A 27,097-nucleotide genomic window follows, 5' to 3' on the forward strand; every position below is an offset into this window, starting at 1 on the left:
CAACGTGAGATTTTTTTTTTCCCCTTGAAGGATTCCTGCTGATATCTGCAGAGTCGGTTAGAGTGAAAACGGCGCATGCCTTCCTGGATCCGTAAATTCTGACGTAGCCCGTGCATCTTAAAAACCCCTATAATAACGCCTAGGCATTTAAGTTGCTATGGTCATTCTGATCTCAAACCAAATGGAGAAACTACGGATTTTTTTTCCTTATTACGGTCGGATGGGATGAAGACCTTCCTGCCTGCTGAGAGCCGGGGAATCTATCTGTAGAGATACATAGATACCTTTATCAATATGTCAGTGTGTGAGTATAAAGTGGTGGCTTCTTAGACTATCCGTGGTTTGACCTTGAACCTGTGCCAGTGAAACAGCAGATGACTTTTATTTATCCATTTAATGGATTGAAGAAAGGGACCTTTTTTCTCTCTCTGCAACTGCAGTAAGGGAGGGGAGTTGGATATACCTCGCCTAATAGCTCCTGGGTTGGCACCATCATTATTGTTTATCGCTGTGCTCCGAAAGCCGAGTCTTCTGATGGCTCCCCTAGGTGAAGTTGGGAACTATTTCGGTGTGCAGGATGCGGCACCGTTTGGGAATGTGCCCGTGTTGCCGGCGGACAGCCCGGTTTTGTTAAGTGACCACCTGGGTCAGTCCGAAGCAGGGGGGCTACCCAGGGGACCTGCAGTCACAGACTTGGATCATTTAAAGGGGATTCTCAGGCGGAGGCAGCTCTACTGCAGGACTGGATTTCACTTAGAAATCTTCCCCAATGGTACTATCCAGGGAACCAGGAAAGACCACAGCCGATTTGGTAGGTACACCATTAACCCTTTACTGTCCGTGCTGGCATGTTCGGATTGTAACTACCGAGAAGGTGGCTGGGCGGGGGATGCGGGAAGGGGTCTCTCCCTCTCTCTGTCTCGGTCTGTCTCTGTCTTGCTAGCTCAAGGGGGGTGGGGGGGGGAGGGAAGCCTCCGGAATTGCAGATCTGCCGCTGGCACTGATGCGGGTCTACATTGAAAGGCTTTTTTTTTCTTTGTAAAGGAGGGCATGATTTATAAATATAACACAAGCCCCTAGTTCTTTTGCATCAGATACACAGGAAGATCGGGTTTAGGAAGTTTCTTCTGAATGGACTGATTCCACGAGTTTAAAGCTTTAATGATTAACTACTGAGAACTTAAAATGCATTTCCATAAAGGCAGTGGTTAGCATCTTGTGTCAAATGAAGTTTTTGCCCTTTCCCTTTTTTCCTTCAATAAGTATCCTGCTTGAATTTTAAATTAAGCGTGTTGCTTATTCCCACCGTGAGGGTCTGGAACCCTTTAGGCGAAGGTTGCTGATTGTTCTGTTGGGAAGAGGACTAAAGTCGTATTTTAGACTCTGGGCTGCAGGGGCAGAGGCACTGGGGGAAAATGACTTAGGAAGGGCCAGGGAGCTCACCAGGGGCGTTTGTCCTTCCAGCCACGAGTTATTCCCTGTGCTCTCTGTAATTTCCATGGCGTGCAGCCCTGTGTGGCTCTGGTGTGAGTGTGTGCGCCCGTGCAAAAGCTGCGAGCTAATTTTAAAGGGCATTCCGAGGATTTCATTTCCCGAGGAGGGTATTTGTGACTCAGCATGGATGGCTGCAGACCCGAGGGCTGGTGACTGCCCCCTTTAGTGAGTGCACACACGTGCCTGCTGGGCCGCCCTGAGCCCGACAGCAGTGACTCGGCGAGCACAGTCCCGGAGTGGGGGGAACTGATGGTGGAGGGGCGACTCGGGTTTTTTCCTTACTTGCCAAAAAAAAAAAAAAAAAAAGAAAGAAAGAAAGAAAAAAAAAAGGAGGGGGGCATCTGGGCAACCAGACTGTTGGAAAGAGTTAACTTATTGAGTAAACCCGCCTGACAACACTTAAACTAGGTCGTAAAAACAAAGTCCTGTGGTGATTTCTCTTCCTCAAGCTTTAACGCCAGATGTTGAACATGATCTAAACTATCTGTGTAGGTTCGTGGGCCGCAGACGATGCCGGAGGTGAGGACGGTTCGGGCCTGAGACGGGGCTGGTCCCGGATGCACGAGCCCCGGGATTTTCTGCCTCGGCTCACCCCGCACTGAACCTACCGGCGTGAACGGCGGGCTGCCTCCCTTCTCTGCTTTGCAGCTTTCAGTTACGGAAACGTAGCCCCGAGAAGCGGAGGCAGCTCTGGCCGCTGCGGAGCGGGGACGAAACTTTCCTAAAGTGCTCTCTGCGGCCGCTCCCGGGGCTGCTGCAGGACCCGGGGCGGCCGTGGGCGGGGGCGCCGAGCCCAGACGGGTCCCCGGCGCGCCGGCCGGCAGGTGCCACTCGGCGGCCGCCGGCCAACTCCGCGCGGTCCTAGACGCGCTCGGGTTCGGCGTCTTGCCCCCGCCCCGCGCGCCCTCGGCTGCGGGGACCGCTGTGTCCCGGGCGTCCGGCCGGCTGGCGCGCTCCGGCCGCGCTTAGGGGTCGGGCTCCCTTTGCCCAAGTCGCGTCCCTTCGCGCTCGCCGCGTGTGAGCGCTGGTCCAGCGGATCCAGTCGCCGCCCAGGCAGCGCGGCCGCGCGCGGGGTGGGAGCTGCCGGAGGCGCGCGCGGCGGGGGACTCGGTGGCGGGGCCGAGGCCCCTGAGCCCCGTCCCGTCTCGGACCCTTCTCCCTCCTTCGACGCTCACAGCCGGGTCTCGGGAGCGGTGGGCTCGCGGCGCCGGAGGTGGGTCGGGCCGGCCGGCAGGGCGGGAGCCGCGGGGAAGGGAGGGGGACAAAGGGCGGCGCAGGCGGCGGGGGCCGCGTGCCATTGTTACCGCTCCCGAGCGGGGCCCGGCGCCCGTCTCCGCGCCCTGCGTGGCCGGGCCCCGGCCCGGGGAGCCCGCGGCGGGCGCCCGAGTGCGGCCAGCGGCCTGGTGTGCAGTCGAGCCCGGGCCGGGAGCACCCGGGACCCGCGCAGAGAGGCGGGGAGGCTCCGGTTGGGGCTCCTCCACCCCGCCCCCACCGTGGTTTTTTTTTTTTTTTTTAAACGCAGTCACCTTTCGTGTAGGACGTTCGCTACACGCAGCCGAGTCATTAGGAATCCGGTGACTCCGCCACGGGGACAGAGAGGGACCAGGGTGGATGGAGGGGACCGGGGAACGGAAAGCGCGGAGCCGAGATGCGCGCTCTGGGGTCAGCCAGCAAGGACGCTGGCACGGTGGCTGAACAGAGGCCGTAAAACAAAAACCCGGCCTCGGCATCCCACCTCCGACTGCGGAGGTGACACGTCCACTCCTTGTCCGCCCGGCGCTGCCGGCGGGCTGGTAGGCGCAGTGCTGGGTGGGAGGCCGGGCAGCGAAAGCCTGGCCCGGGGTGGGGGCCCGGCCCGAGCTCGGGGGTCGGCCGGGAGCTGGCCGCGGGGGAGGGGCGCGCCCGGCGCTCGCCGCGCCCTCACCCGGGTTTGGATGCGGCTGAGTGGGTGGTGTGCGCAGTGGGGGCGGGGAAGGAGGGCGAGACGAGAGGCTTATTTCAGCTTCCATCCGGTGGCAGGGAGGAGCGCCCCCGGGGTGACAGCAGTGCCGCGGTCTCCCGCTGCGGCAGGTCCCAATATTAGCAACCTCTGCAGCGCCCCGCGGCCGAGCTTCCCACCCTGCCTCCCGGCCCCGCCCGCGGCGCCGGAGACGGCTGGTGGGCGCTAGGACCCGGGGCGGGGCTGCGGCCGTCGCACCTGGCGCTCCCGCCCCCACCCCCCCGCCTCACCTTGGGCCCTCCCCCTCCCCCGCGTGCGCCCCCCTCCTCGCCCGCTGCGCTCTGGGGACTTCGAATGCACCCCCGGTTTCTCTTCCGAGTCCATAGGAAAGAGTAGCTGTGGGTAGGGGCGAGGGGGGTTTGCACCCTGATTAAAACAGAAGGTGCCTTTTCTACCTGAAACGGAAAGGCAGGAGGAAGCGTGCGGGGAAAATGACGTGCTACCCCCCGCAGCCGCAGGTGACCGCAGCTGCTGGCAAGCGTGGCGGTGGCACTGCGGCGGCGGTGCGGGTCGTGGGGGGGGGGACCTTACTGCTGTCCCAGCAGGAGCCGCGCGGTTGACAACTTAGGTGGGACCTAGAGGGAGCTCTTTGTTTTCCTTTCGGGGGTGCTGGCGTGGAGCTGAGGCCCAGCCTGGAGAAAGGGAACCGGGACTCGTATCTCTGGGTGATAGGCCACGGGAGCCAGACGGTTCGTTTCCTTTTTTTTTTTTTTTTCCTCTTTAGAGCACTTGCTAGACGGAAAAAGTGAGCAGAAAATCAATTGAGGAAATGGTAATGTGGAATAATAAAGAAGTGAGCGTCGGGCCTGATCCGTTATTTGACTTGGCACGAGGAGCCTGAGCGGGGTGACCCCGGCCTGGTGCGGAGATGCCTGCGTCCCTGCCGGGCGTCTTCCGGCCCAAGTGCAGCTCTGCCAGGCCACCCGCATCAGTACCAGGGCTCCCGGCTGGGGCGGCCGGGTCCAGGGGTCAGGTGAAGTTGTACCAGAGCGGAGAAACATGATAACAGTATGCTTTAAAAAGAAAGAGGTTCAAAACAATCTTACTTCCAGGGTTTCGCACTTGAAACAATGCCGTTCTGGGTATCTGGCTCTTCAATATCTCAGTAAGGGAAAGGCTGCCTATTTAAGGAGCCGTTTTCAGGATAGCTTCAGATTCTCGAAAAATCGGTGGGGTTATGGCTCCCATTCAGCTAGTCATTTTCCACATGAACTCTGGGATTTGCTCAAGTTGCTGCAGACTCGGGCTTGCTGGGATTGGGGCTCTGAGCTGATTGATTTGGCAACCCTGGTTCGGGGTTCTCCTGGCCAGCAGGGAGCTCTGTGGGGGGGCGGGGGGGGGCCGGCTAATCTATTTTCGAAAGCCTCGTGTCAGGCCTCTCTCCACAGTCTGCACACATTCTTGTCCTCTGAAGAATGCAGCTCTGTTAAGTGGTGTTGGGGGCTTTTAGGCTGGAGGGTTGTTTAACACGGGCCAGAGTGGAGCTGCTTGGGCTGGCCCTCCCACTTCCCATGGCCAGCGTGGAGGTGAGGCCCATGCAGCGGGGCTCTTGGGAGCTGGGCCAGCTTTGGGGTCATGGTCCACGTGAACAGAGCTTGGGGGCTGAGCACTACTACCTAGTGAGTCTGGAGCGAGGATGATGCTCTGCTGAGGTCATTTTCCTGAAGTGGTCCCAGGAACTGACCTGGCCTCTTGCGGACCACAGATGACCGTGGGCCCCACCAGACCCCGTCAGGCTTCCTGGGCCCAGTGAGTGCATCCTCACTGGAACTGTTGCCTGCCGTGAAAGGGAATCGCCAGGTGCCACTCGTCACTGACCTCACGCTTCCCAGGCCACTCCATCACTGCCCATTGCTGTGGCCTTTCTGAACTGCCTAAGAGAGTTGGGCCACCCTGGGACACGTGTGAGGGCCACACTTTAATTTCAGGCACAGCCCCGCCCTTCCCTCCCTCCCTTTCCTCCTTCTTCTCTTCCTAGCCCTTTCCTTCATTCCGTTCCTCTCCTGACGATGGTGAAGCATGTCACCGTTTCTATACAGAAGCCTTCTCCTGGGCTTTTCCTGAGCCTCACGTGCACGTGAACAGACACCGGGGGAGCGGCCCCGCTCAGATCAGTGCGGTTGTGATCACTTGCTCGGCAGTGGCTCAGGCCCGGGGAGAGGTTAGCTGACCTGGTTGAGGCTCTAGAGTTCATGGTGGACACGATGGTAGCAGGAATGATAAGGACTGCAGTCTGCGGGGGGCGGGAGCTGGTTACCAGGGGGCCAGGTCTTTGTGGCCTCGCAGCTTCGGCCCTCTCTGCACGTGAGGGAGCGGCTGTGACTCAGACGTTGTGAGTTCTGCTTGTCCTCGGATCGTGAGGTGGCCTCCTAAAAAGCTGGGCTGCTCTTTCGAGGTCTCTGCTTCTCAAGGAGCTGCAGAGATAGGGGTGCTGGTTTGAGATGATGAAACCTTTTCCACCTGGGGTCCCTAGATGTAGTTCCTTCTCATGTGGAACACCCCTCGGAGGCTTGTCTCGGCCCGATTCCTTTTAGGAAGCCCCTCTGACTCTCCTTGTCCAGCCTTAGTGAGCCGCCCACCCTTGGACACTGAGCGTACCCTGAACACCTGCCTCTCACCGCATTTCCCACATTGTCATTACATTTATCTGGTTATTTGCCCTTCCTCCCACTAGACAGGAAGCTCTTTGAGGGTGTAGGCTAGACCTCGTTCATCTTCATACCCTCAGAAAAGGGCATGGTGCTTGGCTTACAGTACAGTCACTCCTTAGTTTGCTGATTGAATGAGTGAGTGCGTATCTTGCTGATGCCAGAAAGAGATAACAAGATAGATATCTTACTACCTTCATTTCCAAAATGTATGATAATCATTTCGGACCTTAAGTCCTTTTAAAAAAAAACCTACGTGCACGGAGAACAACGTGTGAATAGTCTGCACACACAGGTGCCCACCTTCCCAAGTTCTGTGTGACGAGGGCACGGTCCCAGGAGCTCACGTGCCCCTCACTTCCTCTGCTTCTAGTCCTGCGCGCTGGGCCTGCAGAGTCTCACCTGGGTAACATCTTCCAGTCACTAGTGAGGGAATAACTATATAAAAGTGGTACAGAAATCACGGGTCCATGAGAAAAGGTAAAAGTGATGGGAAGGTGTACCAATCAGTAAGGACCTAGGCTCTGGAGTCTGATTGCTTGGGGGCAAGTTATCCTTGAACCTAGTGTCCCCACGTGTCATCTGGAGATTAGCATATAGTAATGCCTAGGGCTGTTCTGAGGGCCGAATGACATCAGGCCTCTCACTGGGCACAGACTCGATGCTCGAGGAGTCCGGTTGTTACGATAGTCGCTGTTGATATTATTACTTCTGATGCTCCGCTGACCAGCCAGTTACATGGTGTTGCGAGATCACGTGCACTTACTTTTTCTTAGGTCTGATGGGCAATGTCAGTTAATAGTCTCAGAGCTGCCTTCTGCTTAGGGAAAAGAGAAGGATCATCAGATACCCTCTTAGAAGGTGCAGGTATTGTTTATTTTAGTTTTATGACTTTCAGTTTTATTGACATGGTGTATTAAATCGGTCAGATGCAAAGGGGCCAAATGTTTTCATTTTACAATGAAAATTGGACATTAATGAATTCCTTATACTATTTCAGGATAACTATGACATATTGTGTGTTTTCAGGTAGCTAAGAAGAGATTCACATGTGTGTGACTCCTATAGTAATAAAAGGCTACAATGTAAGTTATTTTTAATCATAAGAGTTAGTCGTAGTATAATGAAATAAAATGATTCATCAATAAGGGCGTGCATCTCACAAGAAATGACTCTCATGGAACTACTGCCTTATTTGTCTTTCCATTTGGTTTGTGAGGTAGGGATGGCTGGTAATGAACTTATTTCACATGTATTTTTCACTAGAGAGTCACAGGTTATCAGATCCAGAAGGCAATTAGTAACTTCTCTTTATATTTATTCACACACTACTTCACATTCTGTTAAAATACATAGTTTTGCAGGTCCAGATAGACATTCTGTAAACTGTAAGCTCAAAATATTTGTTGCATTTTGTGCTTATAACAGAATTAAGAATACCTCTTTATAAGAAATCTCTTTCCCTTTGTCCATCACCTTGGAACCTTTGCTTTATTAGATTTATGTAGTTCACATCTTCTTGTGATTGCAACACAGTCTATTTTGTGAGAGTTGCAAAATTAATTGTTTAAAAATACATGTAAGTGCTTTTCTATGAGTCACATGAGACTGACTGTAGCCCAGGGTTACCCTTAGTTTCTTTCTAAACTCTTAAATGTAAGTAAATTTTTTAATATTTGGAGATATTTTTAAAACAACTCAATATTTTGTGTGTGTTAATACAAGGTTTACACGAAGTGTAGCACTTTAAGACAAAATGGAAAAAATGGCTGAGCACGAGTGATATTAGCGTCGTCCCGTATACCATTGGGTAATCATGTTAAAACAACAATATGGTTATAGAACCTGGAACTGCTGTTGTATGACCACACAATTCTGGGTTTATGCCCAGCTTAGGTATTGTTATTCTTAGGTAAGCAAGGTGAAAGAAGGAAACAAAAGAAGATCGTTGTGTTGATTTGATTTTGGGATGTAGTATTCCATGCCTATTTTAAATCAAGAGCATTTTTGGAATCAGCATTTTTTCCCCCAGAATATTGTGTTATCTTAATTGCTTATCTATCTCTTTGGGGCTTAGATAAGCACAGTGAAAATCAATACTTTGTTTAAGCAGAAATATTTGGGATATGTGTGGGCTTTTTAGTTTTCCAGATGGAGCTCAATACAGTTATACAATAGAGAACTGGATAACTTTCGGTGTAAACCAAACAAGTCTTTGGTTGGCATCTCCTATTCTTTTTTTTTTTTTTTTTTTTTTTTTTTGCGGTATGCGGGCCTCTCACTGTTGTGGCCTCCCCCGTTGCGGAGCACAGGCTCCGGACGCGCAGGCTCCGGACGCGCAGGCTCAGCGGCCATGGCTCACGGGCCCAGCCGCTCCGCGGCATATGGGATCCTCCCAGACCGGGGCACGAACCCGTATCCCCTGCATCGGCAGGCGGACTCTCAACCACTTGCGCCACCAGGGAGGCCCTCCTATTCTTATTATGAGGGGCATAGACCCTTCTCTGAATAGAACTTTTTTTTTCCAATCCATGGCCATACACATATACTTAATTTCACATTTTTGAAGTGGAAGTAAGTTTTCTCATACATTATACTCTTTTAAGTTAATTAGAACATGTGCATTGGTTTACTGACATGTCACTTCTCACCATATCTATGTAAATGCTAGCTTTTTTACTTAAAAATATTTTGTTATGTGTCACGTCGATAAGTATTTTTGTCTCGTTACTGTAAGATAAAATTTAGTTGAAAAATCAATTCTTTGGGGCAGTGGTTTTAAGAGAAGACACTTCTCGAGTGAAGGTGCGGCCCTCCTCTTAGATGCTCCCAGGGATGTGGACGCTCCAGGGGAGATACTCTGTGCTCTGACCTGTCTCCCTCTGCTGTTGGTCTCACAGGCATCCTGGAGTTTATCAGTATAGCGGTGGGCCTGGTCAGCATTCGAGGCGTGGACAGCGGACTCTACCTCGGCATGAATGAGAAGGGGGAGCTGTACGGATCAGTAAGTACCTGAGAGACCTTGCCCGCCTTCCTGGCTCACGTTTGCTGGGAACTGCTCTTTCTCGAGCTTATAAATAGAAATGAAGCAGTGGTGGGAGGGGGAGTGTAGGTTTCCACTTTTTGAAGAAGACCACTTCATTTTTATTAATAGATATCAGCCCTGGATCTTCACGAGACCAAAGTTTCTAAGCAAATGCTTTATTTATATGCCAAGCCATTTTCATTGTCAAGGAAATAAAAAATTCACAACTGTGAAAAATCCCATCTTCTTGTATTGAATGGGAGTTATTTTTGAAACAAATTGAAATGATCTTCTTCCAAGCTTTGCCAAGCATTGTAATTAAAACTAGAAATAGACCGTGCAGTGAGTATAAACCCTTTCTCTGAGCTACATAAAATTTTCATTATGTAGAGAGAGAAGGGAGATGGAAATTTTTGTCAGATATTCTTGTAGGTGAATAAGAATATAAAAATATAATAATTATTTGCGAGTGTTAGGAGTTTCTTCCTTCCCCTGTCTTACTTCCCATCTCCACTGGGTCGTAAGCTCCTTGGGTGAGGCAAAGAAGAGCGCTCACTGTAGCCCGCCAGGCACGGTTCTAGGTGCCAGGGTTGGGGGGGCAGAAATGAACAAGAGCCCCCCCGCTTCTGCTTTGAGAGGAGGGGCAGACTTTGTATCTCTTTACTGCACAGTAGGAACTTGATACATTTTTGCTAAAGGTATGAGTGTGAATACTGGGTTATCAGTTACTGTGTATAACTTGAGTTTTCAACAAAAGCTTTGTAGTGAAGTCAGCCTTTAGTTTCTTGTTGCCATTATTGGTGGTCAAATGGGGATTTAATCCATATTATCTGCAATATGAGAACTTTGGCTAGAATCTACAAAAAGCTGAAAATTAAAAGACGCTCAGGATAGGAGAGGTTCTGGAGTCCTCTGTTGGCAGAAACGAAGGGCATTTTTATGTAGAATCAGGGGAAAGTTTTTCTAGATATCCTCTGTTTTATCCATATACTAGTAAATACACACACACACATGACATACACGCGCGTGCACACACACACATACACACACACAAAGGTTGGGAGTAGTCTCCAACTTTTACTCAGAAACTCCAGGAGACAATAAATGGTATAGTTTGAATATAACATCCACCATTTTTCATGACACAAGGATGGTTTTTCTGCTTTGGTAAAATTTGAATGTAAGATTGATTGATTTTGTTAGACGTTTGTCTTTTAAAAAAGTGCTTCCTTGAGAGAATGGATTATTTTAAAATAGGTTTTTAAGCATAGGATTGAGTTTAGTTTTTTAAACACAGTTCTTGGTCTAGATGAAGTTATTTACTTCCTAAATTATCTTTGTCAACGCTTTTAAGTGCAAAGATTCAAGATGTAAGGAAGCTTTTAGATTTTTAAAACATGAAGTGATGTTCTCCTTTGGTCGCCCCTCACTTTTTCCTTCACTTTTAGGTCCATAACGTGGATTTAATTAAATCAGTCATAGTTGGGCTCAGTAGAAGGCTTTCTGTGTTGGGTCGCAGTCTGACCTTTTGTGGGTGGGGTGGAAGGGACTGTAGTTTATCACCGTGATGTCCAGATGTTTTGAGTGTGGATCTCAACACTGCATCTTAAATTATTTGAAAATTGCATATGGAACGCGTAGTTCATATATGTTACGTTATTTTATAAAACACGCCTTTAGGCAAAGTGTTTTGAAGGCAGCGATGAGTGAGCAGACCGAGGCCATGCTGCTTGTCCTCAGCCCTCGGGCCACGCGGACAGCCGTTGCTCTTCTGTGGACACTTGCGGGCTGCTGGGCCGCGCGGTCGGGTCCCCCCTTCCCCCCACCCTGCTGTCCCCCCCCCCCGCACTGTGCCCGTGGAGGCAGCCTTCTTTCTTTCAGATGCGTGAAGATGCTGCCTTTTCTGCAAAACCTTCCCTACACCCCTAACTCGGACCCTAGTTTCTGGTCAGCATTTCTTGTGTTGTCCTCTGGGCCCCGGGGATGCTTTATGTGTGTTTCCGTCATCATACGAGGAATGTACACTGCCGGTGTGGCCGTGTGGCCGTGTCCCCAGCGTATCGAGGGCCTGGGCTGCAGCTTTCTTTTGAATATCGCGCCCCGCCCCCGCCACAGCCCGAGCCCCGCACGTGCTGGGTTGAAGCCGATTGAAGTCGTCGTTCATTCGTGGCTTCACTGGCCCTGGAGGTGCAGCCCTTGAGGCCAGCCTGTCCCTAGGGCCCTGCTGGAGGGAGGGGTCCCTCCCTGCCACCCCCGTGCTGAGCTGGGCTGTAACGCGTCATCTGAATGTCCAGCCCCAGGGGGAGTGGCCGAGTCTGGAGAAGGTGGTGTCTGGGGGAGCGTGGGGACGGGCGTCAGGACATCAGTGGGTGCCCTGCCTGTTCCTCCCATCCACGAAACCAAGGGCTGGACTTAGGTGGCCCGAACGGTTCCTGCTCTGGACCTCAGGACTCTGCAGGCTTCGCTCCCGAGGCTTGCCTGCCTGGCCCACAGGGTGCTCTATGTGCATGATGTCATGCAGCAGTTCCGTCTGTCCCCAGCAGCCGGCCTGGTTTGTCCGTGGTCCGTACCTCATGCGGGTGTGCGGAGGCATGGGGGAGACCATCTCCTCGGTGTCCAGGAGTCACTTTCCACTGTGTTTGTGGTTGTCATCGTGGCGTGGCAGTGAGAATGGGGGGGACACCCACACGTCCCCTTTTCATCCTGATGAGATGGAGAGAAGGAAAGAGAGAAACAGGCAATGATACTGTTATTAAATACGCTGGAAACTAGCCCGAGGAGTTTGCTTGTATGAAGTTGTGTGAAGCTCCGTAAAGTGGAAAAGGTGTGTTTCTAAACATTGGGGAAAACTGGAAAAGACTGATCTCATTGGGAAAGAAGGTAAATAGATTTGGGGAAATAGCCATCACTTTTATAAAGTAAGTGAATGTGTAAATGTAGCAAAAATTAATGTAAAATGTATTTTGGGATTATTTTTCTCTTTTCATCTATGTAGATCTTTTGTTTCCAAGTTTACATTAGGATTAGATCTAAAAGGCCAGAGGTGAATGGGGTAATATTTCTTCAGAGAAATATGTGGGATTGTGACATCCTATTAAATTGTAGAAATAGGAAAAACTCTATTGCTGATGTGTATCATTATACGATTTAAGGAAAACCTGAGTTGTTCTCCGTCTGGGATGGAGTTTGATGATTGTATTCATGTGTTCATTCATCCATGCCTCCATTCATTTGCTCATTTGTTCACAAACATTTATACCTACTATGTGCCCAGAATTGTGCTAAGTGCATGACAGTGTAACAAATATCTCAAAATCTGGTAGGAGAAATACAAATAATTCAGTGCAATGTGAAATGCACTGTATTAGAGGAATCACAAGTATCTTGGGAGTCCAGAGAGTGTTTAAATAACTGTTTGGGGAAATTGGATGGTAGCGCTTAATTGGGTCTTGAGGGATGAATAGGAGTCTCAGAAAAGGGAGGGAGACAAGGAAGGGCACATGATGTTTCAAATGTAAAGATTAGAACATCCTGCCTGGGTGGAATTTAGGGAGGGTATTAGGTCTCTCACATACACACTCATTTGGGTGCACACTTGGGCAGAGGATTAAAGTATTAGAGTATTAGTTTACATTTGTCACTTTCGTTCTTATCAAAGAGACTAGAAGTAAGGCTCAGTTACTTTTAGGGTCTTACTCTTAATTATCTGAGTGTCATCAAGATACTTCAGTGTGTCAAGAATAATTGACTGTAATAAATATATCTTTAAAAAAGAATGCCTTGAAAAAAAATTAATCTGTTTCAAGGAGCCTGCATTTAATGAGAGATACCTTTTCATTAGAAAAAGTTAGCACAATCACTAAAATTGTAATGATACAGGAAAGCAGAGCATGGGATCTGTAAACGTGGTGAAAAGGATGACATGGATTTCTGGTTTGTATCCCTTTTAGCACTTACTGTATTCTGTCCAGAGTTTCCATTCCCTGTTGGTCTTTCCCACTGGATTAAGTTCTTAGGGGCCAGACTCTGTCTTTACAGTCTGTATGTTTCCTGAAGGCCCACTCTGAGTGAACAGTTGGCACATAGGGTTTGTCACCTCAGCTATTCAGCCGGTCATCCCCTCATGGACAGCGCTACCCAGGATGTCGCTGTCCACCTGACCATCCTGGACCTCCACAGGCAGGACCCTGCTTAACTGTCATGGCTAGAGGGTAGCGGGTGGGGTGACTTGCCCCGGGGCTGGAGCTCGGGGGCCGGTGGGCCAGAGCGAGGACTCAGACCAGCTCTATGGGGCCTGGCCACCGCGCTGACAGATGTGCTACTGTTGTTCCATTTCCAGAGACACAGCTGGGCCCGATTTGGTTTATGTGAGTCCATGTAATCAGTAACCAAGGTGTGATGGATTTGGACTGTGTTTCCAGTGCACAGGAACTTAAAAAAGCCCCAAACATTGGGGCAGTTGTCTCTACTGGGTGGACGTGTGTGAGCCAGAGCAGTCCCTTGTGCGGTGTTTCCACGTGTGCAGTGTTTCCACGTGTGTGGTGTTTCCACAGTGGGCGCAGCAGCAGGGGGCCTGAAGGACCACCCGTCCCAGGATGAAGGAGTATGTCTACCTCTGTAAGAGGAAAACGGTGAAGTATCTCAGATCCTCAGAACCCCATTTGACTTAGATTATTTTTATTATCTTATTTGAATATGTACAAACACGAACCCCTTATGCCTCTTTGGCAACTGCAATTCAAAACGTATTTATATTAAAATTCACACTGGACTATAAGACCAATAGACTCTGAAGCAGCAGGGTGGGTCTGATGTGATGGCTGAGATGCCGCTTCAGTGTCCAGGCTTTGAGCTCGGCACACCTGTCCCCCAGGGCTCCTGGAGGAGGAGGTCCTCCCCCCATGTCTTCTGGTGCAAATTACTGGGAAGCCAGGTATCACCTGGCCTTCACCGATGTTCCAAGGATGTTGTTTCTCTTCCCAGTAGCCCTGATGGTGAGAGTAGTACTGCTTAGCGTTGAAGGTAACTTTAGACACACGCACATTCTTGGGCTGCAGTACGTGGCTATGCGCAGTCATCTGGAGGGTCTAGAGTGGCCTTAAAATGATCCCTTTACTTTTTCATGAAATGAAGGGTCAGAGAAAACGCTCTTCCAGGAAGCTTGTTGCCCCCAGATTTGGTCCTTTATCCTCCTGGGACCCCTAGGTGCCAGTTGTGAAAACGCCTGGGGCTGGGAGGCCCTGGCAGGGAGGGTCCCTGTTGTTTGCATTAGGTGCCGCGGTGCCCTTGTGAGGGGCTTTGGAACAAGCAGAGTGAATGTATGTGTTACGGAACAGGACACCGTACCCGATGGCCTGTCCACACTGGACTTAGCGGTTTGTCGTTGTGCTGTGTCAGTTCAGATGACTTTGATGGTGGACGGTCAGGCGTGTCCTGTACGTTGAGTCTCCAAGGAATGTCATTCCTGTAAAGGAAATGAAACGGGTCATTTGTGCAGTAATCTCCTCGATGGCAGGTGTGCTCTGGAAGTGGGCGGTTTTAAATAGATACTTCGGGTGATAGAGCAAGGCCTTCAATTGCTAGTGTACGTTGCCAGCGTTCAGAGGATCAAGTGGTGACTTTGAAGACAGGAGGGCAGCGCCTCAGAAGAGCACCTTCTGCTGTGTGAGCTGATTTCGTTCGTAGAGTGTCCTTGTTCTAGAGGCGATGGGAATGAGAGTTTAGTGGCTTAGCGACTGAGTCAAGGTAACACAGAGAGTACGTAAGGACTTACTATTTGAACATAGGTGAATTAGTAAACCTTGCCTGATACATAAGCATCAGTGGCCATCCATTTTTGTGAATAAAAGATATATATATATATATATATATATATATATATATTTTTTTTTTTGCCAGAAATAACCTCGTATTAGAGCAGGATTGTAGTCTCCCTTCACAGATAAGACTTTGAAACAATTGTTTCTTTCTAGTAGCCTAGTTTCTATTTAGTGGTTCATTTGTTTCCTTAGCATCTATACTCCTGGCCGTTAATTCGTGGAAAATCATCTTTTAAAAAAGTATCTACTTATTTATTTGAGTTTACTTACCTTTATGTTGTTAAGCATGCGAGCTGCCTCCCCTGACGGTCTGAGGTGCGTGGAAAACCTCGCAAGTTAGCGGTGGCCGGAGTCACCCAGCACAGGTCTTCGTGGACTTCGGGGAGGGCCCGTTTTAATGGTTCGAAGCTCACGGGCGGGGCCCAGTAGACCCATGTGGCAGGAGAGGCGGGCGGGGGATGGTTCCAGTACCCGGGGCTGTGCTCAGTGCGCGGGGAGGGTCTTTCTTTAGGGTCCGGGGTCTCGGGTCCGCCCCTCCCTGAACCCCGCACACATCGCGCCTCTTTGCAGAGGGTCGTCTGTCGGGCGCGCAGAGCCAGGCCGCTGCTTGGATGCTGGGGACGCGGGGCTTCCGCTCCTCCTTCCCACCTCCCGGCACGCTCCTTGCCACACGCGGCTCCCCTCGCTTGCACACTCGTTTGCTTTCACAAAGCCAGGGGACGTGACTGTGTCCCTGCTCACACGGGCCGGCCCTTCCGTAGGCGTCAGGAGTACAGCTGGCCCTCGTGACTGCAGGCTGCGTGCGCGCACGTTTGTCTGCTGGCCGCAGTTGCCGCGTGACCGTGCAGTTGCGTCGCTCGCGGGCCTGCACAGGGAAGCAGAAGCCGCGTCTCGAGGGGGCAGCTCCTGGCTGAGGCCCCGTGAGGGCAGCTCCCACTGAGCCAGCGCCCCTTGTTTTTGTGCTTTGGGTGGTGGTTTTGCTGGTTAGAATGCCCCCGGGGCCGAGTGCCGAGATGCTGTACGGTGTCCCAAGTTCAGGAGGCTGGGCGAGCCTCACGGGGGACGCTCGCACCTCAGAGGAGCCTCCGTCGGCCTGAGTCACTGCCTGCGTCCACGGCCAATGAAGCAACGCTATTAACTTGAAACACAAACAGGCGTAAGACAACATGTATTGATTTGTTGACAAAAATGTCACGAGCAGAGGCTCACAGGACCCTAACCCTGTGTTTCCCCGGGAGCCGTGGTTCAGGGCCCCGACCCACACGCAATACCCCGCACAGGTAAGTGCTGTCTTCTCCTGGGGTGACCTTGCGGCTTTGGGGGGCAGTCAGACGTGCACACCAAGGCTTATAATTTGGTGTGATGGCTGTCGTGACGGAGTTGTACACAGAAAGGCCTTGGGGAGCATGGGGGAGGGAGCTTCATCCCCGGCCTGGGGGGAGACGTCAGGATTGCTCACAGAGGAGACGGAGAAAAGTAGGCGGGTGGGCTCGGGGAGGGAAAGGCTGGCGTGCAAGCAGCTTCGGGGCTGCAGGCTTTGGAGCCGCGGCTGCCGGGAGGAGCCTGATCCTGCCATGTTTACTGCCCCTCCAGCCCCAGTGGTCCTGGCTCTGCTTCTGTTTCTCTCAGCTGCCGCCAGAGGCCACGACGCTGACATTTGGAGCGTCCTCCACTGTCATCGTCATTGCCATCCGGGGGTGCTGCAGCCTTGCTGCTCCGTGTCCCGGCCCGGGAGACACCCCCTCCCAGGGAAAGCCCCACCCGCTCGCCTCCTGCCCCCTGCCCCCTGCCAGGACTGGCTTGTCCGCTGCGTGTCCGTCGACCTGGGCGCCCCGCAGCATCCTTGCAGGCGGCTGAGAAGAGTGTTTGCCTTCCCAGCACCCCGCCACCGAGGCTCCCCAAGGACGGAGAGGTTCTGGCTTGGAGTGGAGCCCCGCAAAGGGCTCCGTGAATGCTCACAGTCCTGACATAAATGCATCCCCTCCTTCCTCAATCTTTTGTTGTTGTGATTTTCAGAGGGCTCTCTGCTGCAGCCTGCTTTTCCTTTGTGGGGAACCGCCCACGGCTCAGTGCAGTGTTCTGAGCTCGGACCTGCCAAGGTCACGCCAAGGGCACCCTCCCCTGTGCGTGCTGGGCTGGCTCTGCTGTGGCCGGGAGTGGCTTTGTCCGTGTGGCTGCCACACTGCCCTGCACATGTGCACACGCTTGCTGTCCACTCCCAGCCCGAGGCTCCTCTCTGCCCCCCGCCCTCCCTCCCTCTCTTCCATTTTCCTTGTGAATTGCTGTGTGGCAGGTCGTTTTCTCTGGACCCTCTGGGGTGGCTTGTATTCCGTTTCTTTCTCTCCCTGTCTTTTGAGTAGATCTTCAGTTTGCTGTGTTTCGATGGAAGGTTCAAGCCTGTACTTGCATCCTGAAGAGTTTGAACTTGGAGCTGCAGTGAGGAGTAGGTGCAGCGCGGGGCCTGGGACGCTAGCTCCGTGGCTCGTGGGCTGTGCAGCCTTGGGCATCCTCCTCAGACTGGCTGGGCTGGGACTAGGAACCAGGGTAATGGGGACAGTGGAGACGGGGCCCAGGATGCGGCCAGCGCTGTCCTGGCCCCCGGGGCTGTGCAGCTGCTCGTTCGCCTCCTTCAGGGATAAGTGTGGCCCCAGAAGGAGACGCCTGCATGGAGGCGCACGGAAGTTGTGCTTCTTGCAAGTCAGAATTCAGAAGTTAAGATTTAGGATACAGTCTGTGAAGGTAAATAAACATTTCCCTTCAGGTCGAACTATGGCGCCCCTTGCATTATACTTGAAAATGTTAACCATAAAGCTTCATTTGTTAAGGTTAATTTTATACACCTTCTTCTCAAATGCAGCACATTACTATTTTACTCACTTAATGAAATGAAAAGGTTGGACTGCCTATTAAGGACTTAGTTCCCATCGTGGTGATGGTGGGCATGATTTCTCATGCCCACAGGGTGGTGAAGTCGCCAGGCCGTGGCAGCACTGCAGTGGCCACCCCCGGACTCGGCGTTTCAGGGTGAAGGTGCTGTTCTGGAAGCGGCCCACGTTGGTGTATGGCTCCGGTGCCTTGGGGGAGCAGGCTGACTGGCCGATGGATGGTATGAGCTCGGATTCGTCCTGGAAGGGGGCCGTTAGCAGAGGGGCCCTGAGAGAATGGGACAGCCACCCACGTGTGAGGAAGGGACCGCAGCACCCGTCACTTTCCACGAGCGTGGGGCCATTTCTCTAGCGCAAGGCGGGGGCTGGGAGGAAGAGTTTGGTTCCAGAGAGATCTGGGCTGATGCGAGTCCAGCTGGAGTTGGTGGCGGGCAGCAGGGGGGGCCCCGGGGAGTCGAGAGGTGCCAGAGACATGCATGTGCTCGTGAGCCCACTCGGGGTTTCTCTGTGCACCTCGGAGGGGGGTGTGACTGGGTGTCTGAGAAATTCTGGAGCCCTGGTGTCGCTTCTCTTTAACCTTGCCTTTTATCTCCCTTGTGCACACGTCCAACTTTGCCTCCAGCTCTGGGCGCTCTATGACTTTGATAACTTCTTGTTTTCCTCCAGGATTTGGTTTTTCTTCCCAGTAAGTCCTCTTCGGGCAGCTGATGACGTAGGGTTTGTTGGTCAGGCAGACGTTCATTTGTGAGCTGTGTTTTTTGAGGCCAACACCGGGGGACATCCTGTCGGTCTCCCAGGGAGGGAAGGAGGGACCCCTTGTGCCGAAGCTGTGTCTTCTTCCCCGTCCTTTCTTCCCCGAAACAGCAGCCTCCCCGCTTGGCTGCTTCTGGAAGCATTACTTAGCTCTCCGTCTCTGCAGAGGTAATGGAGGATGAACATCTGGGCGTGTTTCTTCCCTTATTTTCCAGCAACGCTGCAGCTTCTTTTCCATTTCCTGGTCAGTGCATCCTTCCCGAGTCATTGTGGGTGGCTAGGCCTCCACACTGGATGCTCCAAGGCCGGATCATTCAGCCTTAGACTCAGAGAGACCGTGGACATCCCTGAGTCCAATCTCCTCTCTTCACAGAGAAGGAGCTTGAGGCCCAGGGTGGCTAATCAACCCCATTGTGTGTGTGTCTGTAGGAGGTTGACATTCCTTTACCATAGAAATTCCGTGAATCTTTTAGTTCTTCAGAAATTGCCTTTGCGCTTACTTTACCATTATCTTTGTTAATCTTTCAGTTTGTCTAATTTTATTTCTGCACTCAAGGCCTGAATTCAGCCTGCTTTGTCTACCATAGAAGATCTCTGGTACGTGTTTCTGTTTTGATTCTCCCTCCTGCGGTGCGCCTGCTGATTATCCTGCAGACAAGGTGGTTGGGTTCCAATGTCTCTGCCTGGTGTCCTTAATAATAGGAATTATTTCCTTCATTCCACCTCCCAGCCTTGAAGCTGCCCACTTCTCCTCCATGGTCTGTGCTTCTACTTTCAGGTTTTACAAAGAGTAATATTTAGCTTGAAGTTTTTTCAGCTTTTGCAAATCTGATGTGCATTTTAAGTGGTCACTGAATGACTTACTTCTCTTATCAGATGATCATTTATGATAAGAAATGTTACCTGTGCTCTAGGACCCTAAGAGAAACTTCACAAACTTTTCCTGTAGGGCTCTCGGCAGAAGCACCAAATGTGCATAGTCTACCCATTGGCAGAAGCAAAACTATTTCATAAAGTGAATATTAAACTTCTCCGCTTGAATTCTGTTCAACCTTGGGCAGGATTTTCTTTCCCCTGTGGGGCTCCACCTCTGAACATATATTGCAAGTTTATGAGCTCACTTGATTTGCTAAACAAATGTCCGTTTCTAGGGTGGCTGCTAACGACAGCCTCTAAGTTGTCTGGTCTGCCCTGTGGTCCACGCGGCGGGCTCTGTCTTTGGCTGTGTGGTGGGTACCACGTGGCTGGTGAGCCCACGCCATAGGAGATGTCCAAGGCCGGATCACATTCAGACTGGGCCCTACCTTCGAGTCCACAGGTACACCTAAGTATGCAGCTTCTGGAGCGAAGCTGAATTCTGTCTTTTCTTGTCTGGTTTGGTGGGGGAGGAGTGGAGAGAACGTAGGAATTCGTACCTTTTTGTGTATTTGATGAGACAGACGTTGCCCGCCCACTTGCTTCGTTTGTGTACGTTGACCAGACACGACTGATTCAACTGTTCCCACAATTCCAGTGACAGTTTTGATGGCCAAGATCATGGGTGTAAAAGCAGGCCCGTGGGAATGGTAGGGATTTTAAAGAGGTTTTGAAAAATAGGCCTTGAGTGAGGCGTGTTGAGGGCTTAAGGGGGCTGGATCTGAATGGAGCTTCTAATGAAATGAGAAATAGTGCCTTCCTGCCTGTTCTGTGTGTTTGTTGCTTTCTGTTGGGGGACTTCTCCCAGGAGAGAAGCGTTAAAATACCTAGCTTCTTATGAATGATCCTTTCGTCATTCTATTTAATCACCCCGATGCTTGCAACAATTCCCATCAAGACTTTACTGCTAGATTATGAATGAGGAAGGTACATCTCTACGAGTAATTGTAGTTAAGGGAGGGGTAGACGGTGGGCAGAGAACGAGCGGTTACATCAAATCAGTAGCTTACAAAAGGTTGGGGAACTCTATCAAGGCGGTTTCTGACCTTGGGATTTATGTGTTGTGAGTTTATGCAGGGAGGTCAAACAACCCATTGAGTTGAACACAAGCAACCATTTGGATGGTATGGTTAAAGCTACACCATATGTTGATATGTATAAAGATGGAAATCATGTTTTAAAATAGCAGCATAAGTCTATACATTTTCAATGAGGACTCGAATCTCAAATTTTGAAAACTTCTGATTTCAGTTTTTAAATGGGTACAGATAGGAATCAGGCATGGTAACGCCCATGTGGATTACACATTTTCCAGTTGTCAAATAGTTAAGACTAGTGTCCATATGAGTTTATGTTGTATAACATTCCTAAACATTCTCTGGGGTATACTATAATTTTCACATTATTATCTCATACTTTGGTTTTAATAGGATTGGTAAAAGTTTTGAAGTTTTAATTTCAGTTTTTCCCACTGCTCAGAATTTGATGATATAAAATGAAAAGGGGTTTCCATAGTTGCTGACATTCACCAGATTTTGTTCCAAAGCATGGGCTTTAGGAGACTTTTGAATTAAATCCACATTCTCCACCCAAGCTGAGTGACATAATCCAGCAGTTCAAAGATAGGTATGCCATAAACAGCTATAGTTAAATAATCCCCTCAAAAATATTAAAACATGGAAATACAATAAAAGAAGAATTGATCACTTTATAGTGGAATACTCTATAAACTGTCTGCATTGGAAACATGTGGCGAGTCTTAAAACATCTGAGTTCTATAATTCTAAAGTGTATAGTTTATTTGAAGGCAGAAACTGTTTCTTCTCCTCTGTGTATATATAAGAATACAGCTTAATATATTTTTTTGCTATCCCAATTTGCATTCACTTTCTTATTTTTAATTTAGAGAAATCACTTTGGAGTACAAATATGTAACATAAATATATTCACCTCAACTAAATATTTTATCGCTAAGTACTAAAGTCTAATCATAAAGAGATTAATTCTGTAAATCTTGCTGCTTTGTCTACCTTTGTCTGAAACAAAAATCACACATTAACATAAACCCAAATAGCAGGAAGAAATTATTTGAAAGCATATACATGGTATAGAAAGGTATCAGGGTCTTTAATTTTATGATCATTTAAATTAAAAAAATTTTTTAAGGTCTGCAGGTTTATCTGAGTGGCGTTATACCCCTTGTGTAATAATTACGGGAGCTGAACTGGATCAGGGGTTTTGCAAGGTAATGTCTGCACGGCCTCATTTAACTAGTTAACTGAGGTTATCCAACCCTCCCGTGAAGGAGAGGACTGAGCTCGTAACCATCACAAAAGCTGCTGTCTGTAGATGACACTGTTATACGTGGAACAGTTCACTTCATTTTCCGTGTTGCCTAGAGCGTTATACTGTGTGTGTAAGCGACGTTACAGCAGCCTCGTAAGGGGAACAGAGCCGTGTTTGCTGAGCAGTGAAAAGGTTAGTTCAGTTTCTTACCTCGTTCAACTTTTTAAAAAAGGTTGCTTTTCTTTTTTCGCAAACTGACGATACCCCCAAAACATGTGAATTGAGGCTCATCTTCAATACTGGACTCATTAGTGTTTCAGTCTTAGCGTGCAGCGTCCACTGCAGAATTCTGTGCATACGCTCTGTTTTCTCTCCACCTCCACCCGTTCCTCCCGCAAAATGAATAGTGTTTTTTTAAAAATTGCATTTTGAGGTAAAGAAGAAAGGCAGCACGTGTGATTGTCAGAATCAGAGGGGCTGCACTGAGTTCCGGAACGTGGTCCGTGGAGCCCCCCGCCCGGCCCTTTGGAAGGGGCCTCGGAAGTCCCTGGACGGACGGGGTGTCTGGAGGAACCCTCCATTAGTGAGAAGTGGAAGGTGCGGGGTCTGGGGCCGGTGACCTCCCTTGCAGGCCCCCCTGTCCCGGGCATTTTCCGGGGAAAGTTGCAATACCTGTTGGCTGAGGTTGGCTCCAGTTCTGAGAGGTTCTGAATTCATGGTTCTGACGTGCCCCCACGGTGACTGGGGGCGTGTCCTGGGCCCCGGGTGCCGATCCCCGGCCACGCACCTGTGTTGGCCTCGCCTCAGGTGCTGGCACTGACCTGCTCCAGGTGAGGCTGCCGGAGCAGGGGCTGTGGCTCCAAAGCCTGGCCCCTCATGGTGTGCAGGCCCTGCAGGTGCGACTTGTATACAAAGCAGATAGAAGCTGGGGCAGACCTTGGGGTCCAGAAGGGGGAGAGCCTTATTTATTTATTTTGTTTTTCCGGTACGCGGGCCTCTCACTGTTGTGGCCTCTCCCGTGGCGGAGCACAGGCTCCAGACGCGCAGGCTCAGTGGCCATGGCTCACGGGCCCAGCCGCTCCACGGCATGTGGGATCCTCCCAGACCGGGGCACGAACCCGTGTCCCCTGCATCGGCAGGCGGACTCTCAACCACTGCTCCACAGGGGAAGCCCGAGCCTTATTTTTTAAACCAAGTATCTGTCAGGTAAAGTGATTTCCTGCTGAGAAAAAGAAAGCTTAATTTGAATTGTTTTTTCATGTCCTTGGTAGAACTGAAGGCTCTACAATACCGTACTTCGGTCCACCTTTATTAAGTAGAAAATAAATGAACATCGCTTGTTTAGAAAATTTACTTAATCACTACAAACTCAAACCAGACATTTTAAGCCAGGAATAATCTTGTCTGTGGGGAGAATATTTATTGTACAGATGGACGTAAAGTCTGAAATAGCTGTTAAAGTCTTTAACACACTATTTTAATTTTGTCCGCTTTAATGGAGGTGAAACAGAAATCAGGTTCAGCCTGGTCTCCCCAGCACAGGGGGTTTCCTCTAGGTTTGCTTGTGGAGGGAGGGGAGGGGCTTCTCTGCTAGCGCCCAGGTGAGGGGGGCTGCAGGTGCCACTCGCCCCCTGCAACGCACCATGTCCCTATAAACCCAGCATCAGCTGTCCAGAGTTTCCCCATCATCCTGTCCTGCTCGATGCTTTTGGTTGCTGTTGTTGCTTTCCCTTGTTTCAGCTCGCTTAGCAGAGACTGGTCCAAGGAGATAAGATTTTGTTACCAACCTGCTCAGGACATTTTGATCACCTAGAGCAGCGGTCCCCAACCTTTTTGGCACCAGGGACCAGTTTCGTGGAAGACAGTTTTTCCACGGATTGGGCGGGGCGATGGTTCGGGAGGTGATGCGAGCGACGGGGGCGGGATGGGCAGCGGCAGATGAAGCTTCGCTGGTCGCCCACCGCTTGCCTCCTGCTGTGCAGCCAGTTTCCTAACAGGCCGCGGACCAGTACCGGTATCGGTTGGTGGCCGGGGGTTGGGGACCCCTGACCTAGAAGAGCAGCTCCCAGGAGGTGTGGGTCCCCTGTGTTTCCAGGTGGTTGAAGCCTTCCTTGAATGGAGGAGTGATGTGGGGAAGCCAGCTCACGCTGGCCGCTGGTTTTCAGCATCCTCAGCTTGACACGCCCCCCCGGCCCCACCCTCGCTCTCCCGACGCGACCACGGCAGCTGGAGATGATGCCTTGTGCTCGGCTGGCTGTGAATCAGTGCACTAAGTTGTGTCCTCAAGTGTGTAACTGTGCGTGGACATGTATTTGTAGGTTTTCTTATTTACGTAAGGGGCCAGGTGGGCAAGAGCAAGGGGAATGTTTTCAGAAGTCATTTTGGTGTTTCTTTTTTAACACTGCCATCTGGGAAGGTGCTGATCTTAAAGTTTCTGCGTGGTGAGAAGAGCAAGAAGCTGGTCCACCCACCGCCTCACTTCTCCAGGCGCAGCTAGAAGCACCTGTTTGTGCCTGGAATGAGTTCACGGTTTGGGGTGTGATGTGTGCATCGCTTCTGGTCCTTACTGCCCTCGAGACAATGCGGCTGCAGGGGCCCTAGGTTATGGGGTTCCAGGGAACCCAGGCTTTCATAAAGCTCTGGTGGAGGGTGAAGTGTAATACATTTATGAAAATGTGGAACCTTTCTGCTTTTAAACAGGGGGGAGTGTGTGTGGTGGTTCTTCTAAGTTCAAGGAAACAGGAGGGCTAGGATGTTTGTCTTTACTTCTTTGTACCCAGGAAGACCCAGACCTGATAGAAAGCATCGTATCTCGAAATGTGGACCAAAGAGTGGCTGCATCAGAATTCCACAAGGCCTGTTCAGAATGCGTATTTCCAGACTTTCTGGATCAGAATTTTAAAAGGTTGGGGATTGGAAACTTACACTTAAAAAAAGCATCCCAAAGTGATTCTTCTGCACACTGAAGTTTGAAAACCACTCTTCTAGTGTAATGAATAACCTCCACTGCTTCAAAGGGCAGAAAATCTCTGACGTCACTGGTGAGGTTGGTCTGTGTACCGAGGACTTTACGAAAAATACGCTGAAGATGAAGCAGCACTCTGAGACTCTTTCTTCGAAAAGGCCCTCCCCCCAGGATGGTCACCATCCTAACTGCTGTGGTGAAAATGGGAACAGCTCATGGCGTTAGCTGCCTTTGCCTACTGACTCATTCAGATAATTGGCATGTGGAAAAGTTTGACTAGAAAAAATTAGACTCTTTTGTGCTTTAATCATTATGAAAAAAATTAGGAGGTAGTTAAATTTATAGAGGTAAGCAGTTTTTGCAAAGTGCACTTAAAGTGGGTTAAAATTGGTATTTTGTCACCAGTTATGTTATGTCGCAATTGCTTTCAATACGGAAAGTAGCTAATTTTTGCAAAATATTTGCTTTTGTTTTTTAACAGGAAAAACTAACCCAAGAGTGTGTATTCAGAGAACAGTTTGAAGAAAACTGGTATAACACGTACTCCTCGAATCTGTATAAACACGTGGACACTGGAAGGCGGTTCTATGTCGCGTTAAATAAGGACGGGACCCCCAGAGAAGGAACGAGGACTAAACGGCACCAGAAATTCACACATTTTTTACCCAGACCCGTGGACCCCGACAAAGTACCCGAACTCTATAAGGGTATCCTAAGCCAAAGTTGACAAAGACCGTTTCTTCACTTGAGCCCTTAAAAAAGTAACCACTATAAAGGTTTCACGCGGTGGGTTCTTATTGATTTGCTGTGTCATCACATCAGCTCCACTGTTGCCAAACTTTGTCGCATGCATAGTCTGACGGAGGCGTGGAGGGGACATGCTGATTTTGTTCTCCAGGCTCGTCCTCTCTCGGGACCCCCTGCCCACTGCTGCCGGGTGTGTGGTGAGCAGAGGGCAGGAGGCCGCAGGGTGAGGGGGTGAGTGGGGCTGCAGAGAGGAGGGAGCAGAGAGGACCAGCCGATGCATGTGGGGATAGACGCGCTTTCCCGTCCGGTCTCTTGTCCTTCATCCTCATCAGCAGAGCTGCCACACCTGGACGCATCGGGATCTGGCTGGTGGCCCGAGGGGGGGCCCCGCTGCATTTTCACAGGCAGGAGGGTGCGGTCTGACCGACAAGTCTTTCTCGGTTCATTGTCACGGGGGTCATCCCAGTGAATTTAAAGCAAAGACCTCTTAGTTAAAAAAAAAAAAGAAAAAAAAAGAAAAAAAGTGAAATTTATTTATAGAAATTCCAAAGGCAACATTTTATTTATTTTATATATTTATTTATTCTATAGAGTTTATTTTTAATGAAATATGTACAGGCCAGATAGGCACTTTGGAAGCTTTAGGCTCTGTAGGCATTAAATGGCAACGTCCGCTACAAACCTGTGGCATATTCATGCAGCGAACGTGGCGTGCATGGATGCGAGACACTCAGATGGCCCTAGTGTCCTAAAGGCGACAATCGCTTTTGTGCCCGTGTTATTGTAAACTGATGCATACCGTTTATGACACTGAGTGTCCACTCTTCAGACTGCTTGTTCCATAGCTTATCCCAGAGGATTAAAGATAAACTGGGTCTCAAACTTTTATTCTGTGTCTGTAATATTTTCTCTCTCATAAGTGACTTCCTCCCTCATTGTAACTTCACGGTTGGAAAATATAGGGGTTGGTATATATTCTACTTGTCTAAATGTATTGCAGAATATACCAAAGCTAAACAATAACTGTGCTTTTATTTTAGTCGATCTCCAGAACAACAGGACTCATATCAAACATTGTACTGGTTTAGAATTCTTAAAAAGGAAAAAAAAAAAAAAGAAAGCTTACTGGGCACAGATTTTTCTTTTTTTTTTTTAGGGGACAAGAATCAGAGTCAGAACAACAGGGTAATTCTTATAAACTTTTTATTTGGGCACTTGGTTCTCAAATATGAAATTACACAAGTACCTTAGGGGTTATTGTAACATCTTTTATAGAAAATTGCTTTCGGTGTGACCTGTCATAATACCTGGTAAAAGCACCCTTCAAGTAAAACTTGCAAAATGAAACTAATAAATCTCCATCAATCATGACAATGAGGGGGAAAGTATATATTTGTTGACTATGTTTTGTTTTTTAAAATGGTCTTCACAAGCACTCAATTTTTTTAGAGGGGAGGTTACTCTATAGATTATCTTTTACAAGGCTTTTATAACATTTTATGCTGAAAAGCATAAGAATACATATTTCTTTAGTAGCAATAATTTTGAAACTTGCCCTTGG

The 27,097-nt window shown here is 49.9% G+C and overlaps 1 protein-coding gene across 1 annotated transcript; it reads left to right on the top strand.

The window, feature by feature from the left end:
• The first annotated feature begins 534 nt into the window (after positions 1 to 534).
• Positions 535 to 25,516, top strand: FGF9 (fibroblast growth factor 9). Its single transcript, XM_060080138.1, has 3 exons — positions 535 to 811; positions 9,042 to 9,145; positions 25,271 to 25,516. The coding sequence occupies exons 1-3, from the start codon at positions 535 to 537 to the stop codon at positions 25,514 to 25,516; spliced, it is 627 nt and encodes a 208-aa protein (XP_059936121.1).
• Positions 25,517 to 27,097: the final 1,581 nt, after the last annotated feature.

This window comes from Mesoplodon densirostris, chromosome 17 (assembly GCF_025265405.1).
Source record: "Mesoplodon densirostris isolate mMesDen1 chromosome 17, mMesDen1 primary haplotype, whole genome shotgun sequence".
NCBI classification, from domain to species: Eukaryota; Metazoa; Chordata; class Mammalia; order Artiodactyla; family Ziphiidae; genus Mesoplodon; species Mesoplodon densirostris.

Coding starts and splice junctions, on each gene's coding strand:
- FGF9 (XM_060080138.1), top strand. CDS start 535: ATGGCTCCCCTAGGTGAAGTTGGGAACTATTTCGGTGTGCAGGATGCG. Junction 812..9,041: donor GAAAGACCACAGCCGATTTG/GTAGGTACACCA, acceptor TTGGTCTCACAG/GCATCCTGGAGTTTATCAGT. Junction 9,146..25,270: donor AGGGGGAGCTGTACGGATCA/GTAAGTACCTGA, acceptor GTTTTTTAACAG/GAAAAACTAACCCAAGAGTG.